Raw genomic sequence first — 20025 nt, forward strand, 5'->3', positions numbered from 1 at the left:
ACCAGCAGTAAGGCATGATAGGATCTGAAACTTGATCCCACAGTCACACTTCCTGTCATGCAAGTGTGTGGATCGTGCATCACATCCCATTACTCCTTTACTTTCATGTCTGGCAGGAGCCTAACACACCTTTTCATTTTAATATCCTGTGCCACTCTGCGTATAACTTCCAGTCACTTCCCCACCCCCATATTTGCCAGAGCAGAAATCATTTCTGATCTAGTTAAGAATAGGAAAATATGTGCATCCTTTCAGACCTGGAGACTGCTAATCCTAAAGACGCAGTCTTTCAGATATTTCCCCCTCACAGGAAGAAATGTCCTTTCTCCCAGTTCCAAGCCATTACTGTTCTTCTACCACTTAGGACTGGGGTTTTTCCTAGCTGTCAAACGTATTGTTTACTACTTGGAAGTCATTATTATACTGTGCAATCCTGGCCCTAATATAACATATAAGAAATATATTTTATATCTATGGATCTGCTTAAATTGCAGTTTCATGATTTTTGTGGAAACCATGAAAAATGGCAATCTCTGTGAAAAATGGCATTGGCCACGATTTCCCAGGAAATCAGCTAAAAAAACAAAACAATAAAAATAAAATCCTGGCTCTCCAGTGTGAACTAGAGATCCTCACTGCTGCTGTGGCCCACCTTCACAACCCCCCTGAGAAAGAAAGGTGCTGGCTGGTGGGGTGGCACAAAAGGCAGCAGTCAAGATGTCCTTTTTTTGCACTACTTCCAACTGATGCACATGCAGTTGCTGTGTTCACTGCAGTAGTAATGACAGCACACGGTTAAGAAGCTATGCTTCTATTTTATGGATTCAGCTGTTAGCACAAGAGATATCTTCTCCTTCCTTTTATTCCCATTCGTCTGCTCAGTAGCAACAATGGGACCAAATTAAGTACTCAGTATGAAATGTTTTTGGACCATAAGGAACTTATGTAAGAAATGTTTTATATTCCTTCTCTATTTTTGCATGCATAGGATGTGATCCTGAATTTCCTATAAGCCTGAAACACCTGTCAACTTCAGTTTAATGTCTCAGAAATAACAGCGATGTGCATTTCCTTATGTATTTATGTATATAAGACACATAATTCCACTGGGAAATTTACATTTGTTGGGGGCTGGGGGCGGGATTTAATTTGATATTTTAATTTATCTTTATTACAGCCTTTGGAAGAAATGGCATTGTCATACAACATCCTTGATGTCAATGGGCCTGATCCTGCATTTCTTGTGACCTTAGAGTGGCCAGTTGAAGAGTCTGGAGTATGCAAGGAATGCAGGAACAACTCCCATAAATATTCTACCCCGGAGTTATTTAGTAGTAAGAGAATTCTTGCGAGCTTATCTCTGATCAATGTTACACTGCTGTAAACCTGAACTAGCACTCTGTTGAAATTAGTCTGGATTTATACTGTTGAAACTGAGAGCAGAATAGAGTCTTAATTTAGGAGATGCCTTCTGCATTGTACACTCCTGTTTCTTTTTAAAATATAGACCCAAACTTCTGTTTGTTATAGATTCAGTCAGTGCCTGCTAGAATTTTCTTGTTTTCAGCTCAGAGTTTATCAAATTTCACAAGCATATGAAATAATATAATTGTACGGGCAAGACTTTTGGCAGTTTAGCTTCAAGAGTGACAGAAGTAGAAATTACAGGGTATGCATCCAGTAATATAGCCAAAGGTTTTTGTCACACATTTGCCTGGTGAGTCAGCTGAAAACCCATCACAGTGTTAGGAATTCTTTGACTGGTGTCTTCTCAATCTGAAGCTGGGTTTATTTGTTTTGCATACCTTGTTTGAGTTATCCCCAAATCCAGGAGACTGACACTGATGATGCGTGGGTAGGCAGGCATATTAAACCCAAATTTCTGTATGATGTGCCTCAGGGTTGGGTCCCAGTTGTATCAATCCCACTACTTGTGCTGTAGAATACATAGAAATAACACCAACAAAAGTCTGATATCTGTACTGCTTTTACAAGTTAGTTAAGTAACTGCAGAGGAACCTTCTTTCTAGATTATTTTGCTATTACCTTGAATTGCTGTATGGTTTATTGGTAAGTTTTATAGTAGATTTGACTCAGGGAGCACTTCCAGCTCTTCTAATGCCTGAGGCAACCTTAATTTCAAACAAAAATTTTCAAAGATTCTGATAGTTCATATCTAGTTATAAGGCTGGTGATGTATTATTTAATTTCACTCTTTATGAATTTAAACAAAGAAAACAGTGAGATTATATTAATATTTTCTGTCAACTGGCGCTTTAAAAATACATTTTTCCATCGTTGATTTCTAATGAAGATCATTTTAATTCATGTCTGAAGAAGGACTTACCAGCAATAATAGTTGAGAAAGGGAAAAAAAGGCTGTGAAACTATGTGGTCAACAGCCTGGGGCTCTTTAGTGATTTATGAGGCACATCTTTATCAGACTGATCTCTTTGGGCTTCATTTTTCTTTATCATTCAAAGCTTACAGATGATCACTTGGGCTCTTCCTGCTTGGTTAGAAAAAAATCTTGGAATTACTGATTTTTTTTCCCTAATAAAGTTATAGTTTTCCCAGCTCACTCAGCACAAGGTCAGTTTGCAAACAGCCCCTGAACTGTTTTCCTTCAGAGGTTCATCTCTGATTAGCATAAGTGATCCGATTCCTGTTGTATTCGGAGATGTTACAGAGAGAATGACTGTATCATATATACTTCTTGAAAATTACAACTATTTATGATATTTGTTGGAATTGAAAATGACTTTTTTCTTTTCCCCAATCAATATGGGGGGGGAAGAAAAGCTTTTGTTTTGGATTCAAGTACTGGCAGGTGGCTGCTAGGCCCACAGGTCTGGGTCCAGGGCAAACTAGAACTGAGCCACAACCAGCCCCAGTGAGGGATGGCTTGTGCTGTGGGGAAGGTGGCATGCAGCTGAGGGAGTGCAGCAGAGACCATGTGGCAAGGTCGGGGAGACCCATGATGTGCAGCTCAGGGGGTATATGGAGAAGACCCTACAGCCTGGTTCCCCTGCTGCCTTCCCTCTCTTCCATGATTACTTTTGGTTCTGGCTCCTGCTTTGGCTGCAGCCTTGATCCTGACCCAGTTCAGCTTGGACCTCCCCTTGGGTGGGCCGGGGCCGGAGCTGCCAACACTGCTGTTGACTGTCTTGGAGCCAGAGCCACCACAGAAGATAAGCATCCAAGGATAAGTGGCTGGGGTATGGAGGGCAGTTGGCTGAGGGGCAGCAAATTGCCAGGGGGATGATGGGCAGGGGGCCAGGCAGCAGGGTGGGTAAGTGGCAGGTGGGGCAGGAGCAAGCACAGAGAACAAGGAGTTGGGTGGGCAAGGGGTGGGGTTTCTACCTACCTGCCTCCTAAGCACTGCTTTCCCTGTTGCAGTGATGGGAATGGGGGGAACGGACAATTTTAAGAAAACTCCTCAATACTTAGATTCTATACAGAGAAAATTATAAGAAAATTCATAAATTTTTCCCAAATAGAGTCTAATTATTAGGAGGAGGGGTCATCTTGAATGTAGTCATCTTGGATTTGGAGAAAACATTTATCTTAATACAGATTGATAGAATTTGATATTGAAATTGTCAAGAGTGTCTGTTGCTGCTTGGGGACTCTTCCTTTGCATTCTCCTTTATCTGTTTTTCTTCAGTAGGAATGGAAGTGCTAGACAGTGGAGTCAGTCATCAATGTTTGGAGTATTTTATTTATTGCTAAAACTGGCTGGAAATATTTCAAGATGTTTTTCATTAGGAAATGCATGTTTCTTGAAGTGCCACATTTTCCTGAGGAAACATTTTGGTGAAACCTGGATTGTGAAAACTTTCTGTGGTCAGGAATGGGATTTTTGGTCTGAACACATGCATGTGAACAAGAAACCTCAGAATAGTCAGTAGCTTTGGGCAATAGTCTAGTGGCTACAGCACTCACTTGGGATGTTGGAGATATTCTCTGTTCAAGTCCCTATTCCATTTGTCTATTTTGAGGCAGAGGTCTCTCTCACTGGCTTCCTCTGTCCTCCCTTCTTTTGTTTCATGCAAAAATAAAAAATCTGAATGAAGAAATGACATGGCAATAGCAAAAACATTTTGCAGGGTGGGAAAACTGTTTTGTGCTTAGCTTTATGTATTATTCCTGACTCCTTCAGAGTACCAGTAATGGGCTGGTCTCTGAGAAAAATTAGATCTCTGGACTAAGGACTAGACTAGATAATGTTTGATATCCGGGAGGGCGGGATTTCGTATTGACTTGTCAGCCACTATGATTGACAACAGCTCAATGTCACATACTGCAAAATGCTGTCTTGTCTGCATTTTTGCTTTTTTTTGTCCATAAAGATCTCTCTTAATTTTATTCTCATGGAGCTCCCTTCTCTAGTAGCTTCATGGTTTTAAGACAGTCCTACTTTTCCCCCTCTTCCAGGGCTGGCAACCTCTGGCCCATGGAGCCACTGAATCCATCTCATAGATGCAAAGCTTCAGCATGCCAAGAAGTGGCAGCAGCAAACAGATCCTAGTGTCTGCCTATCTCTGACCTGAGCTGGGTCATTTTAGCCCACAGCCTGAGAAGATTCCTGACCAGTGCCCGATATCGGTCTTCTTTAAGCTGCTCCCATTAGCTTCTTGGCTTCTTTTTTCCCTGTGCAAACCATGCTAACAAAACATGTTTCTTCTAGCAGCTGGACCACTTTTAATTCTTCACCAGTAATAATTATACAATGCTTATATACCTTCAAAAAGCTTTGGAAGTGCTAACATTAATTCTCACCATAACCTGTGATGTGGGTATGCAAGCATTATATATCTCATTTTTATAGATGAGGAAATTGAAGAAAAAAGGTTGAGTTTTGTCCAAGAGGGTAGAATGTGAGTGTCATAGACAGGATATAGCTTTCTGCTCCTATGCTCCGAAGATTGGATGAACTCTCCTCCAAATTTGGAAGCAGGATGGACTAATAAAAAGGAAAAAAACAATTTTGGAAAATTTAAAAAAATGTTTTATGCCGAAGCAGAATGATTTTGTGAAATTGAATTTGGACGTGAAACATGTCTTGATTAGTTTCATATTTTCACTTTTTGTTTTTAAGCCTTTTCTCTCTTTCTTCTTCTTTTTGTTTTGCTGCCAAATTCAACAGAAGGATTTCCAGGACTGTTGTTCACTTTCTCATTTTCCTTCTCTCTCTCTTTCATTTTTTTCTTTTTGTAATTAGTACATTTTCAGATTTACTGATTTTCATGTGTTGAGGAAGTTTTGAAGGAATAAAATGAGAGGAGGAGAGATTAAACTTGAATGCAATCATAAAGATGATGATGTAGTAAGGATAGCAGGAGGAGAAAGGAGGAAATAAACTGAAAACAATTTCGACATTCTGAATTTTCTGTTGCAGTGGAAAACTGGAAGCTTTCCCCAAAAGTTTATAGCTAGAGAAAAGAGCCCCTAATTATTTAAAGAAAAAGAAAAAATTCAGCCTGCTCCCTGTAACATGGTAATTGTAGGATAATTCTGAATGTTTACATTCTCTATGTCTCTAGTGGTCATAACTTTGCTGTTCTGCTTCTGAATCATGCAGCCACTCATAAAACTGAATATTAAATTACTGTTGTGTTGTCAGGTATTGTGCTTTACCTTCTGATTCAGGAAACACTTCTGTATGTTTCTTTTTTCATTTAAAAGTTTCAAATATCTTCCCATTGCTAACTATAACATAGTATTTGAGGAGCCAAAATAAGATTAACTTTTAGATTTTGATATTAGAGAAGAGGTTGCATTGTCTTCAAATACTTGTTACCAACATCTGGAAAATGAATCTGAAGATAAACTAACAAACATGACAATGCCAGCATTTTTCTTGTTTTTAAAATATGTTTGGCGGAAGGATGTGAATCAGCTGGATTGGGAAAAGGGCTGGATTTAAAGTGTTCTTACTTTTATTCATTTCTTTCTTTGACAGCTCACTGTGCTGATAAATGTGTCCATGGACGTTGTATTGCTCCAAACACCTGTCAGTGTGAGCCTGGCTGGGGGGGCCCCAACTGCTCTAGTGGTAAGTATACAGTTGCTGCTGCCCATCTTATGCTCTTTTTAGTATATTGTACTTCTGTTTTCAGGGAAATTATTGTGACGATCCTGTGCTTTGTCTACTGGTTGTTCTTAAAGGAACTTGCTCTGATTTACTGGGCCACTCTGTGTGTGATCCAGTTTCTCCAGTCAGTTTAACCAAAAGCTAAGTTAAAAAGTCCCAATTCATTGCTCAGAGGGATGCCAGGAAATATAAGGGCTCATTTGCTGGGAACACAGATATATTTGGGCTAGTAAAAGCTTTATTTTATGTATTCATTAAAACATGAAGGTGCATTCGGTAGTCTCTCCTGCTGCCCTTTCCTCCCCTCATTTGATTTACCTGTTGTTTGCTCATTGCCACTCATTCCTTGTCTGTTGATTTGCTGTCACTTCCCATTCACTTCAGTCCCCACAATGATTATAGCCCCTAGTCTTTACTTGGTCACTTTCTCTTAATTTCTTTCTCTACTTTCCATCAGCCTTTTTCAAAGTATCTTCCCCTTTATCTTTGCCATGTGTGTGAATGAGAAAGAAACATTGAGAAAGACAAGAGGGAAGGAATGGAAAAGAGAGAGAGAATATGAGTGCAGGGAGTATTTTATCTCCTTTTCTTACCTGGTAATTCTGCTTTCCCATGTTGATGGCACCAAAAAGTTGCAACTCTTATCACCAAGCATTCTGTTTTTTTCTGCCAGTGGATACAATGTGCAGCCACATGACTTCAGGGAAGTGTGAAAACAAGGGTTCAATTTTTATGTCTCTTTTTTTTTTTTTTAAAGAAGTGTGATAAGTAAGTAATAAAATCCATTTTTCCTTCAAGATTTATTATGGGCAAACTCACATTAAAAGTGTTATTTCAGTTCTAATTTCAAGGTTTATAGTTTTATTGAATAAAAGCTTTTTTCCCGAGCTCACCAGAATCTGATTGTTATATGTAAAAGCTGTTTGTGTGTGTGCGTGCGTGCATGCGTACATATGCACATGTGTGTGAAGATATTCTAAATAAAATAGAAGTGAAGGGTCACTACTGTATAGCCAGGAGTTTAATTATTGCACTGGAAACACTGAAGAAACTTGGGACATTGGATCATCGTTATGACTCTAGTTTCACTCCATCTGAGTTTCATGCTTGGCCCACTGTCCCAGTTATTCATGCACAAATACCCTCGAGTCAGATTCGTTCTTGTTGGCATGGGGGAATGTCAGTTCACAGAAAGGGAGATTGACCCATAACCAGACATGTTCCAGAAGAGCCCTGCCAACACCTTCTCCTGAGTGGATGCTCTATATCAGGATATCATATCACTTATTCATCACTCTCTTCATCAAGGGCCAGAGACATTTTGGGCTTTACTGCCTGCCTGTAACTCCTCTGATTACAGCTAATTTATGCTTCCACAGGTCTCTTCTTGCCCTGAAGCCCTTTCCTCTAGGCCTAAGATTGTGAGCATGCCAACAGTATCACCAACCTCAATGTTCAAAAACCAAAAATCATGAAGCTGACTTAAAAATTTTAGGGTTGGGGTTCCTTTTGTTTACACATCTATTTCTGAACTTTTACGATATATTTGGATCACATTTCAAGTTTTCTTCATAACTATGAGGGATAGAACATTACATTTTAAAAATCGAAGTTTAAATTCTCATGCAATAATACAATGTAAGGAGTGGTGGACTCATTAGATGGAGCTTTTCAGTATTTTAGATTGAATACAGGTATTCAAAGCTTAGATGACCCACACTGTTCATCAGAAGAATCAGTATTTGGCATCAGTTGCTATTTTATAAACTTGTTAAAATTCTTAGGAAAAAACAACAAAATCAAGAAAATATATCACTATGTGTAAGCTATTTTAATAATATTCAGTTAACCTGAGAATAAAGAGCTATATCAAACAATCAAACCAATTTAAAATAAAAAACCCAAACAGATTAGTCTCAGAACAAGCATGAACACAGACATGCCTATTAAAAATTTTAATTATTTATTTTTCTCTAAGTTAAGTTCCGTGAAAAGTTAGGGACATTTCAGATAAAGAAGATGGAAGAATCTACAAACATGTGCTCATAATAAATCCTTTCTCCCCATCACTTTCTTCAGCATTGCTTTCCCTTACCTCCCTACCACTGTAATTCATTGTAAAGGTGTTTTATATTAAACTATTCCTCTTCTACTGTTGCTGCCACTTCTGCACAGTGCCCCTGACTGCTAGACAGCCGGTGCTGCCTGTACACATTCAACATAGTCTGAAAAAGCTTTTCTTATCATACCTTGAATAGAACAATCTCACGAGAGTTTTGTTACCCTTTGTCAAAGTTTCTGCATACCATTACAGCAAGCTTGAGTAGCTAAAAATTTGTTTCACATTGCTATTGTATTTTAAGGGGACATTATGGAGGAAAAGGGTATTTTGTTCATATGCTGTTGAAGCAATGTTTGGAATATGGGCTTTGGCATCTCTCCAGTTTTCTACCAGGCAAAACTTACATGAGATGTTGCTTTCATAGATTATCCTGCTGAAAATGCAGTTGTTCATAGGTGTTTAGACAAAGTAAAGTTATTGTTAGGCAGCATAAAGGGAAGAAAGTGTTTTAACCTGAGCAGTGCTGTTTGTTACTAGCTTTGGACTGAACTGGGTGATTTCTTCTTCTGTGTGGACAGACAGTGCCACTTGAAACAGAAATGAAGTGCAAATCAGGCCAAATAAATAAGTGTTGGAAAGACAAAACCCAAACGAGGTTGTGGCTTCTGGGACTGATTTTCGTTAGCATTTACATTACATAAAAATAATTTTACTTTCAGTAAACTCTCAAGATCTGCTTGCTCTTTAGTATGGATGAAGGTAAACTCAGGTAATATATTGAATCATTTCTTTTTACAAACTTCATTGGGCTATTATAGCATTCATGCATCAAAAATTAGTATAAACTATTACGCTATGATGATAGTGGTCATATACCATATTTTCTTGAACATAATAGGCCCCTGAATACAACACACACTTTGTTTTTGATAGGTAGAATGAAGGAAAAAAGATCTTCCCTTGTAGCAAGTAACTGGGCATGACCATACATGAAATTAATGCAGTGCAGTTTGTGCCGGAGTTTATTGCTCTTGGGTGCAGCATCCTCATGTGCATCCAGGACTGTGGCACATTGAGCTGGGGTGGCACAGCCCCAGCTGGCACAGGGTGTGAGGGGCAGCCTGCCAGCCCAGAGCTGCTCCGCCCCAGCTCAGCGTGCTATGGAGGGGCTGGCTGGGGCATGAGTATGTTCCAGTGTAGAGCTAGCCAGCAGGCAGCCCCACACTTTAGCACCCTCATGCACCAGTCAGCCCCAGCCTCTGTCTACACGTGTGTTTCAGCAGAGTAAATAACTCTGCCATAGAATAGTACTTGTGTTGGGCAGTACTATCCTACAGAGGAGTTGATTAGTTTATGCTGGTCTAATAGCACCACTTGCATGGGTGGTGCACTTTACAGTGGAGCTAATTAGGCAACTTTGCAATAAGCATCGCCCATTGAGTAGCAGCAGCATAGGTGCCAACTTTTCTTTTGCTGGGGGGAGGCTAAGATGATGGACATGTGCCTCCCATCCTCAGCCCCCTAGTGTGTGGGGAATGGGGTGGGTGTGTTGGGAAGTGGGGTGTGGGCACAGGCAATGCATGGGGACTGGGAGGAGGCACAGGTGACATGATGGGTTGGGGGAGCATGTGCCCCATGAGATTTCTGTGCCCACAGTGCACAGGGCTGCAGCTGGACTGGACCAGCTCTGGGCAGGAGCTGCTCCATGGCCCAGCGGGTTGCACTTTGCACTGGAGGGAGTGCCATGCTGCCATGGCTGTCAAGGTGAGGCACCCTTGCCCATACAGCAGCAGTGGGGGACACAGCTCCATGCTGCTACTGCTGCCACACCTCACTTTGGTATTCCATGGTCCTTCCTGGTGGGCTGTGGTGCAGCTCCTGTCTGCAACTGGTCTGGCCCTGCTGCAGCCCTGGACCCTGCTGCGGGCACAGAAATCTCAGGGGGCACATGCCCCCTGCCATGTCACCTTGGCCCCCCTGCTCCTCTCTACTGTGTCATCTGTGTTCCCTGTCCCCCTGCTGCATCACCTGTGGCCCCCCACCCTCCTGACACATTGCCTGTGCCCCTTAGACTTACCTGGAGGGGGAACTATGGGAGCTGCTCTCCACTGTTGCTTGGCTGCCACGTGCATGTGCATGTGGTGCTTCCTGCCTCCAGTCACCCTCCCCATTTCCCCCAGCCCTAAGCAGCCCCTTGCAGGCTGGAACCCTGGCAGCCTGCAAAGGGAAACCATTTTTATCCTTTCCTCAGGTTTGGGCCCTGACAGCCCTCTTCCCAAGTGGGGCTTGGACCCTCAGGCCCCATTTACTCAGTGCTTGTGAGCAGCAGGTAAGGAGCAGAGCTTGCTCTTTGTTCTGCTCCCTGTTAATCATGTGCAGAGTTTACTTTCACTTTTGTCTAGTAAGGCAGAAACTGCGCTCATTGTAGTTTTGCATATAATGTGCACCAAAATTCTCAGCAGCTGTTTTTTGGAAATAAGGTACATGTTTTATGTGAGAAAATATAGTAAATATCCAGCTACCTAACTAACTAAAGGAGAAGAGACAGAAATTACGTGAAGTCCAGTAGGGACTCTGCAGTTGTCAATTTATTTTGCATGATAATATCTTAGATGTAGTAGCAGGATAAAACCTGAAAAGAGGAAGTGAGAAATTTTCCTGCAAGTCTGAAATTTGTAGTAATCTATTTTTTGATAAATCCTGATTTGGCATTTTAATTTATTTGCACATTTGGTAAATAAATTGGAAGAGAGCTGTTCTTTCCAAGAAGTAAATCTTCAGGAAACACTGGGCAGAAATTTCTTTACCCTCCAATAATATTATCCTTTTTCAGTTGGTCAGATAGTTGTCCTTATATGGAACATGGGTCTGTGTCTGAGGATAGAGTTTAGCCCATGATGCCTCTTTCATGTTCTACTTCCCCTCAACCTCAACTTTCATTTTATATGTTATCTTTCAGTTATATACTGGCCTTCTATCAACAAAACTTTTATTTAAAAAAAATCTGGTGCTGTACTATGAATGTCACTGTTTGGCCTTCTGGGTGGTAACTGCAAACATTTCCCAAGTCTACAAAGTTCTCTTCCTCCTATCCATTGCTGTCAATGTGTTTCAATATGAAATGGACTATGCCCTTTTGGAACTAGTGTTGCTTTTTTGATCTGTCATACAGATCTGAGTCCAGGTATTTTTAAGGTTGCAGGAGCTCATGCATTGGCCAGTGGCTGATTTCAACTGGGGGAAGAGGAAAAGGATTTTATTTCTGACTCAGTCTATTGAGTCTGTTCTCTCTCCATGCTTATGTACTAGGTCAGCCCATTATTACTGCGTCCTTCATGTTTTTCCAGAGTGCCCATCAGTACCAGAAATATGGTATCCTCTTTTCTTTCCAAACCTATCCTTACCTTCATGTCACAGAAGCCTGATGGTGCACAAGAAGCACCAAGAAAAGACTCTTATTTTGACTCAGCAACAAATGGATGCCTAGGGATTCTGCCTTCTCTTCCTCCACACACTGAAAAATCCCATCTGTTGTCCATATTCTCTGTCTTCTCTACCTCTCTGTTCACTATCAAGAACATGGCTCATCTTTACCTTTCCACAGTCTGGGAATCCTGGCTCTTTTTTAGTAAGAGCAAAGATGGACCTTGTTAACTTTTTCCCCTTCAGGAAAGACTTATTTCAGGGTTAGAGCTCACGCTCCCTAAGAAGCAGATTGTTTTGATCTTGTCTCTTGACCCCTGTATGGGGTGACATACATTTGGGATGCCAGGAAACAGGATTCCGTTTTATTGAAAACCAACTCACTAGATTGCTAGTAGGCACATGAAAACCTTTATAATTTGATCAGTTCCTGCTGCATCTTGTAGTAGGGGTAAGTGAAATTTAATGGTGGTTAAGCATCTTTATGTTCTAGAATAGTGGTATCCCACCAGTGTAACTCCCAATCCTTGTATACAGAAAACTGTTTTTGTTTGTTTGTTTAGCTCATTGTCATAAGCAAATTTTGGAGCAAAATCCTTAAATACTTATACAGGTAAGTATTAGGGCTGTGTGAAGCTTCAGTCCCTGATTCCGTGGAGATTCGGCCAGATTTGGTGGCCAAATCTCCGAATCGAATCGGAGGACCCTTTAATCTCTCCATATTGAATTGGAACTGTCCAAACAGAATTGGAGAGATTTGGAAAGATTTGGCAATTCGGACATGGAGACAGTTTTAAATGTTTTTCTACATACCACTAGGTAGCAGGGGCTCACAAATGCTGTGATGCTGGGGTGCATGGAGCTTCCCACAGGAGCAGGGGGGGCTCCCCAGCACACTTGGCAGCAGACCCAGGAGTGGACCAGAAGCACTTCCAATCCACTTCTGGATCTGCCAGGGAGCATGTAGGGGGACCCTTTGCATCCCCTTGGCTCGGTGATGGGTGCTTCTTGGGTCTGGGGGGGGAACCTAGGGTCCCCCCACAGCTGATCGTGGAGCCAGGGGAGACATGGGGGGGGCAGCGTGCTCCCTGGCAGACCCAGAAATGGATTGGAAGTATTTCCAGTCCACTTCTGGGTTCACCACCAAGCACGTGGAGGGCCCCCCCGCTCTCCTGTGGGACACTCCATGTGTCCCAGCATCACAGCAATCGTGAGCCATCCTGATACCTCAAGGTATGTAGAAAAAACTTTTAAAGCTGTGTCTATAACTGAATCACTGATTCTCTGAATCAACACTGAATCTTCATATTTGGATTCAGCTGAATTGAATCAGGGGCAGTGATCCGAATCAATGAATCGAATCACTGTCCATGATTTGGGCCGAATTCGAATCATATTGGGCCTTCTTTGCACACCCCTAGTAAATATACCATGGAACATTTTTTTCTGAGTGAAAACTAAGTAAAACTGTGTAAAAATATTCTGGATTTGGCTCTTTGTGTCTAATGTCTCCTTGGAGAATATTTTGTTGGTAAAAAATATCTTTTATTCGTGCCTTAGACTTTTTCTTTTTTTTGGCAAACATATTATTATACATTTGGGTAATATATTGTCTGTAGTATATTTCAGTGGGACAAGATGAATGAGAGCCATAATACAAATCTGAAAAATACCACATGGATTAAAAGGTTGCACATTTACAAAGCACTTTCATTCCAGTACAAGACTTGGCATTCATGTGAACTAAATTATTTCAGTGAAGGATTTATTGACTGAACATAATAGACAGATCATTGTCATCTGAATGGACAGAAGACATGTCGAACCTATCCCTTGGAGCTAGTCACTCAGTACATCCATTACACTGTCAGGATCATTTGGAAAAAACTGTTCGTGCTGCTGCAAAACTATGAATTCATCAGTTTGCTTTTGTTAGGAATGAGAGCATCTTTTAGGAGAGAGGGCTGGTCATACTTGCAAAGAAATACTATTTTATGGATTAAAGATGAAAGAATTGTAATTGACTGGACAAAATTGGAGCCTTTGCCTATTCAATTAGTTTCATTTTCATACTGGATTGTATTTAGAAAACAAGGAGCAATGGTCTCAAGTTGCACCAGTGGAAGTTTAGGTTAGATATTAGGAAGAACTTTCTCACCAGTAGGGTAGTAAAGCACTGGAACAGTTTACCCAGAGTGGTTGTGGAATCTTTATCCTTGGAGAGTTTTAAGACTTGGCTAGACAAAACCTTGGCTGGGATGATCTATTAGGGGATGGATGTGCTTTGAGCAGGGAGTTGGACTAGCTGACCTCCCTAAGGTCCCTTCCAAACTTTTTTTTGTATGATTCTATAATTAACAGAGGTGTCTCTGGAAGACTAAGGGAAATTTTCCACTCCATTCAGTACTGGTGAGGCCTCACCTGGAGTAGTGTGTCCAGTTTTGGGCCCCGCACTTCAAGAAGGATACGGCTAGATTGTGAGGAGTCCATCGGAGAGCAGAAAAATGATTAGTGGCCTGGGAAGCAAGACTTATAAGGAAAAGCAGAAAGAACTAAAGTTTTTAGTCTGGAGAAGATGAGACTGAGTGGGGATTTAATAACAGTCTTCAAATACCTAGTTTCATAGTTGGTAGGGTCGGAAGAGACCTGAGCAGATCATCAAGTCCGACCCCCAGCCATGGGCAGGAAAGAATGCTGGGGTCAAATGAACCTGGCTAGGTGATTATCTAGCCTCCTTTTGAAGACCCCCAGGGTAGTAGCGAGCACCACTTCCCTTGGAAGTTGGTTCCAGCTCCTGGCCACCCTGACTGTGAAGTAGTGCCTCCTGATGTCTAGCCTAAATCTACCAACTATGAAACTATGAAACTACTCTCAATAAACTTATGGCAGCTATTCCTTGTTACTCCTGGTAGTGCTTGGGGGAACAGGGACTCTCCCATGGCCTGCTGGTCCCCCTTGGCAAGTTTTTAGACAGCCACCAGATCCCCTCTCAGCCTTCTCTTGTCAAGGCTGAGCAGGTTCAGATCCCATAGCCTCTCCTCGTAGAGCCTACCCTGTTGTCCCCTGATCATGCGAGTGGCCCTCCTCTGGACCCTCTCGATGCTGTCCACATCCCTCCTGAAGTGCGGCACTCAGAACTGGATGCAGTACTTTCCAACTGTGGCCTGACCAGTGTTGCATAGAGGGGGAGGATCACCTCCTTGGACCTGTTTGTGATGTATCTATGGATGCATGACAAGGTGTGGTTAGCCTTTGTGACTGCTTCCCCACATCGGTGGCCCATGTTCATCTTGGAGTCTATAATGACTCCAATATCCTTTTCTGTCTCTGTGCTGTCAAAAACAGAGTTCTCGAGCCTGTAGGTATGCTGCTGGTTCTTCCTCCCCAGGTGCAGTACTTTGCACTTGTCAGTATTGAAACCCATCCTATTCTCATCCGCCCACCTCTGTAACCTGTCCAGATCTAGTTGTAGTCTGTCCCTTTCTTCTAGCATGCCCACTTCTCCCCACATCTTAGTGTCATCTGTGAATTTGAACAAGGTGCTTTTCACTCCCTTGTCCAAGTTGCTGATGAAGATGTTGAACAGTGCGGGCCCAAGGACTGAGCCCTGGGGAACCCCACTGCCCACATCCCTCCAGGTTGAAAATGACCTGTCCACCACCACTCTCTGGGTGCGGCCCTCCAGCCAATTTGTGACCCATCTGACTGCGTATACGTTGACACCACAGTTGCCTAATTTTTTAATGGGGATGGGGTGAGAGGCAGTGTTGAAGGCCTTAATAAAGTCCAGAAAGACTATGTCCACTGCGACCCCTGCATCCAAGGATTTTGTGACCTGGTCATAGAAGGCAACCAGGTTGGCTTGACAGGACCTGCCTCTAATGAACCCAGGTTGATTGCCCCTAAGCATAATCTCCCCTGCTGGTCCCTTGCAGATGTGCTCCTGGATAATTTTCTCAAAGAGCTTCCCCAGGACCAAGATAAGACTAACAGGCCTATAGTTTCCTGGGTCCTCCTTCCTCCCTTTTTTGAAAATGGGGACCACATTAGCCCTTTTCTAGTTCTCTGGCACCTTGCCAGAGCACCATGAGTGCTCGTAAAGCTGTGCCAGGGGTCCCGCAATGACATCTGCCAATTCCCTCAGCACTCTGGGGTGGAGATTGTCAGGACCTGCTGATTTGAACGAGTCTCACCAGAAGTTCCCTGACTAGGTCCTCGCTGACCCTGGGCCTGGCTGCGCCTCCCCTGGGTCTGTCCGGAATCCCAGTGTGGGGGATGTCCCTGTCCCTGCTCAGAAAAATGGAAGCAAAGAATCTGTTAAAGAGGTTAGCTTTGTCGTCTGGTGTGACCACCAGATTTCCAAGCGTGTCCGGCAGAGGCCCCACATTGCTCGGTGCCTTCTTTTTGCCCCCTATGTATTTAAAAAAGGATTTCTTGTTCTCCTTGATCCAGGTCGCTAATCCCAGCTCCATCTGTGCCTTAGCCTTCCTAATAGGCCCCCTACAATCTTGAGCAATGGAGGTATAATCTTCCTTGGTGATGGATGATTATAGAGAGGATGGAGATAAACTATTCTCTGTGAATATAGGACACAGGACTAGGAGCAGTGGCCTCAAGCTTCAGGATAAGCAATTTAGGTTGGAGATTAGGAGGAATTTTCTGACTATGAGGGTGGTCAAGCATTGGAACAGGTTACCTAGAGAAGTTGTGGACACTCCATCTCTGGACAGACAATTGGCTGAGGTGGTTAGTCAGAGCTGATCCTTCCTTGTGGAGGGGTCTGGGCTAGATGATCTCAAGAAGTCCTTTCCAGCCTTACTTTCCTGTGATCCTGTTTTTGTAAATAGTTTATAAAGCTGGTTTTAATGGTTCCAACTTCAGAAGGAAAGAAAATAAGAGTCTATACATAGATTGAGTTTTTCTTGAATCAGTAGATCTGCACCTCAAAGAGTTTGCACTTATAGACAGAACAGACTGTAGATCATCAAGTACAGTGAGATGTTGAGTCATGTTCTTTAGTATATGGTGCAGACTTGTAATTTACTGATTACAAGTAAAACAAATTACTCATTGCCTACTGGTTGTATGTAATGCAGTCTTGTATAAAAATTATTACTGTTGAGGAACCTGCCGTATGAATGTGTAGAGATGACAAATGCATCAGATAGTTAAAGATCATGTAAGGTTCAGCATGTAAGATTAAGACTATGTACATGATTTGGACATGCATATGCTGTACTCTTAATTCCTAATAAGTAAGCAGAAAATTCCATTTATTTCCCTGTATTTGTGTGTAGTTCTTAATCCACAAATTATTAATTTGAAATTAGTGGGACAGCTCTTTGGGTAAGGGAGAGTTCAGCAAACATAAGGATGGTTGAACTAGTACTAGGCAATAAACGACATAAAAGACCCAGAAGGCCCAGGATAAAGTTAATTTTTACGTCTAAATGTGTTGTGGAAAACCATTTTTTAAGTATCTTTCCAGGATCACTGGCACTGGCTAGTCATGGGAAAACTGTTTTGGGATATGCTGTGACCCCACCCACGTTATTTCCATATCCTAAGTTCAATATACAGTTAAAAAGTTAATTTCCAAAAAGGTGGTAAGCTTGAGAAGGGGGAAAGTGCCAACATCAGTATTATATTGACCCTACTAAGCAAGTTGCAGCCTCTTTAATTTCAGGGTAGCTTGAATCCTAAGAAAGAGCGGGGCTGACATGTATTACTTTTCAGTTGTAATCAGTTAGGATTATTTATGGAACCCTAATTCTAATTTATTTTACTTTCATTTTTTACTATCACATAATATATAATACAGTATTTATTTGAATTAGTGGATATTTATTTACAACTTTCAATGTAATTCTGCTCTAAAAGCCACTATAGAGCCTGATCCTACCATCATCCTCAAAAGAATCACTCTATATATTTATTTGGGAACATACCTGTTTTCCTTAGAGGAAGAAATACGCTTTGGTTATTGTTGGCTCCAGTAGTGGTGCATGGTGAACTTGTTAGGAAAAAGTAAACTGCATTTAAATTATTTTCAAAAAGAATTTTGCTGAGGCATAATTTAAAGGTACTGAGGCATCATGGATGATCCTGAGGACATAATTTGGCTACCAGGAAATTCATCATTGATTTACGAAACTAGAGAGCAAAACAACCCAGGTTTTTGATAGTATTAAAATAGTATATAGATCTGGCATATAAGAAAAAGCATCTTTTCTTTCACAAAGTAGATTATGTGTTACAGAAGTTTTGAGCAATAATAGCTTTGGTGTCCTCAGATATTATTTACTGTCAGGAGTGTTGATAAAGTTTGTACATTCCACAAAAAACCCTACTATTTTTCTCATGGGACTTGGCAGATGTGGATTATGGCAGAAACAGTATCTTTTGGCACAGTTTAAAATACAGTGCAACTCGCATGAATTACAATCACTGTCAGTTTCTCAATGGCACTTGTAATTACCATTGACTAAAGACTGGATCTGTGGATACCACCGGAACACTTGCATATTGTGTGAGCCCACTTTTGAAACAGCTTCCTAGTTAAGGGTTGTGCAACTTTCATATTTCCAGTAATTAGCTTGTGAACTGCATGACAGACAAGTTGCTGATCAGTACTGTGTGAGCTATGTTGCTTGTGGGTGTTGAATGGTTCTTAGCATTACTCTGTTTCATGGTGTGTAAGTTGGGTTTTGAAGCAAAATTTGTGTGTCTTAAAAATTAAACTCAACTTATACACTGTGCCACATCAAAAAATTGGGGACAGTGCTGACCCCAGCACTTGGCAGGTGTGGCCCTATCCCTTGTGAGTGGCGCTGCCAGGCCAGCCAAGTGCCAAGCCTGGACGAGCTCAGCCCCACTCTTGTCCCCAGGCTTGCAGGGAATGAGACCCTGCCAGCCAAGTGCCGAGCCCGGCACTGCTTACGGGGGATGAGGCTGTGCCAGCCAAGTGCCAAGCCCAGCCCCTATGACAGGTTCTGGGCTTGGCGCTCCACAGCACCACTCGCAGTAGACAGGGCCAGTCTTAGCACTCAGCTGGCGGGGCCACATCCCCTGCAAGCCCGGTGCTGCTCACAGGGGATAGGGACAGGGCTAGGGCTGGACTTGGCACTTGCCTGGAGATGTCGCTTGCAGGAGATGGGGACGGGCTCAGTGCTCAGCTGGCGCAGTCCCATCTCCTGCAAACAGCACTGGCAGCTTATGCACCATGTCTATGAAAATGCTTACCTTTCAAATTGGAAAGCTGGGGGTCAACCTATACACCATGTCGACCTATACACCATGAAACGTGGTATGTAGGATTGGTTTGTTGTTTGTTTAAACTGGAACTTTTTGACTGATAGAATTTACAAGATTCATTTCAGGATGTATTTCAAGGTTCATTACAAGATGTATTTTCAAGGCTTTTATGTTCCATGAACCAGACTATTTGATAGAAGTTAAAAATGTCCACAGATACATCCCCAAACCAGAGAAGTTTATTTATGGAATGCAGGAAGTGTTTGATGAGTTCAGGGTACATAAGTGTTCCAATGAAACAAGTCATCCTCATGGATTATGAGAGATAGGCTCAATCTGTATGTAAATATATTGTCCATTTATTATCAAGCTTTAACTAAAATATCTTCTGCCAACTGGGCCCAATGCAAAATCTTAGGTGAAATGTTATGTGAGAAATTCTGAAGAAGGTAAATTTAATCTTAAAATGAAATGAGGTATTTTCACTTTTTGGTTTTTCAAATAATGTATACATTCTACCCAGACTCTTTGTTTGATCATGTTTTATTTACTCAGGCATACAACATTGATGTCAGTAGGAATATAACATTTGTTTCTGAGTTATGAACTGTGATAACCTCAAAATGCAAAGCTAGAAAAAATTAGTCCTGCTCTTGCAATGAAATCTGTCCAAGAATAGTACCATAGATGATAGTGTAGTTATATCCTGCACACGATAAATTCCTGCCATTTTGTAACTTTCCACACAATAATATTATTTTTAGCAAGGTTTCATTTTAGGAGCAAAATAAAATTAACACCAAGGGCCGTGTGTGTGCGTGTGTTTTTCTTTGTAGCTATCTTGCATTGTGCTCTGATGTCCAAAATACTTGAAAGAGTCTTTGGAAATTTATGGCAAGTGAAAAGCACACAGTTTAAGTTCTTTATGGGATCTGAAAAACACATTTTCATTGTTCTTCCACTTCATGGATCAAAAAGCATTTACAAAGTCACAAATAAAATAAAATTAAATTAAATTATTTGTAGTGTCTTGAATAAAAATCCTTTCTTTTATGCAGAACAATAAAGAAGAATGAAAAATATGCCACAGGCTAGAAAGCTTACAGTGTAACAAATGAAATCAGATAGAAACAAAAGATTCTAAAAGAAATCCAGATTTAAAAAGAAGTGGTGTGTTCTACAAAAAGTA

General features: G+C 41.6%; 1 protein-coding gene across 6 annotated transcripts in view; it reads left to right on the top strand.

The window, feature by feature from the left end:
- The window catches only part of MEGF10 (multiple EGF like domains 10), a 174694-nt gene that overhangs the window by 58709 nt on the left and 95960 nt on the right, over nucleotides 1–20025 (top strand). For all 6 annotated transcript variants that reach the window (XM_090038492.1, XM_090038487.1, XM_090038488.1 and 3 more), the window contains one exon: nucleotides 5966–6058. In XM_090038492.1, coding sequence (XP_089894618.1) covers nucleotides 5966–6058 — 93 coding nt within the window. The remainder of the gene's footprint in view (nucleotides 1–5965; nucleotides 6059–20025) is intronic.

This window comes from Crocodylus siamensis, chromosome 3 (assembly GCF_052110815.1).
Source record: "Crocodylus siamensis isolate JL-2025a chromosome 3, ASM5211081v1, whole genome shotgun sequence".
NCBI lineage: Eukaryota > Metazoa > Chordata > Crocodylia > Crocodylidae > Crocodylus > Crocodylus siamensis.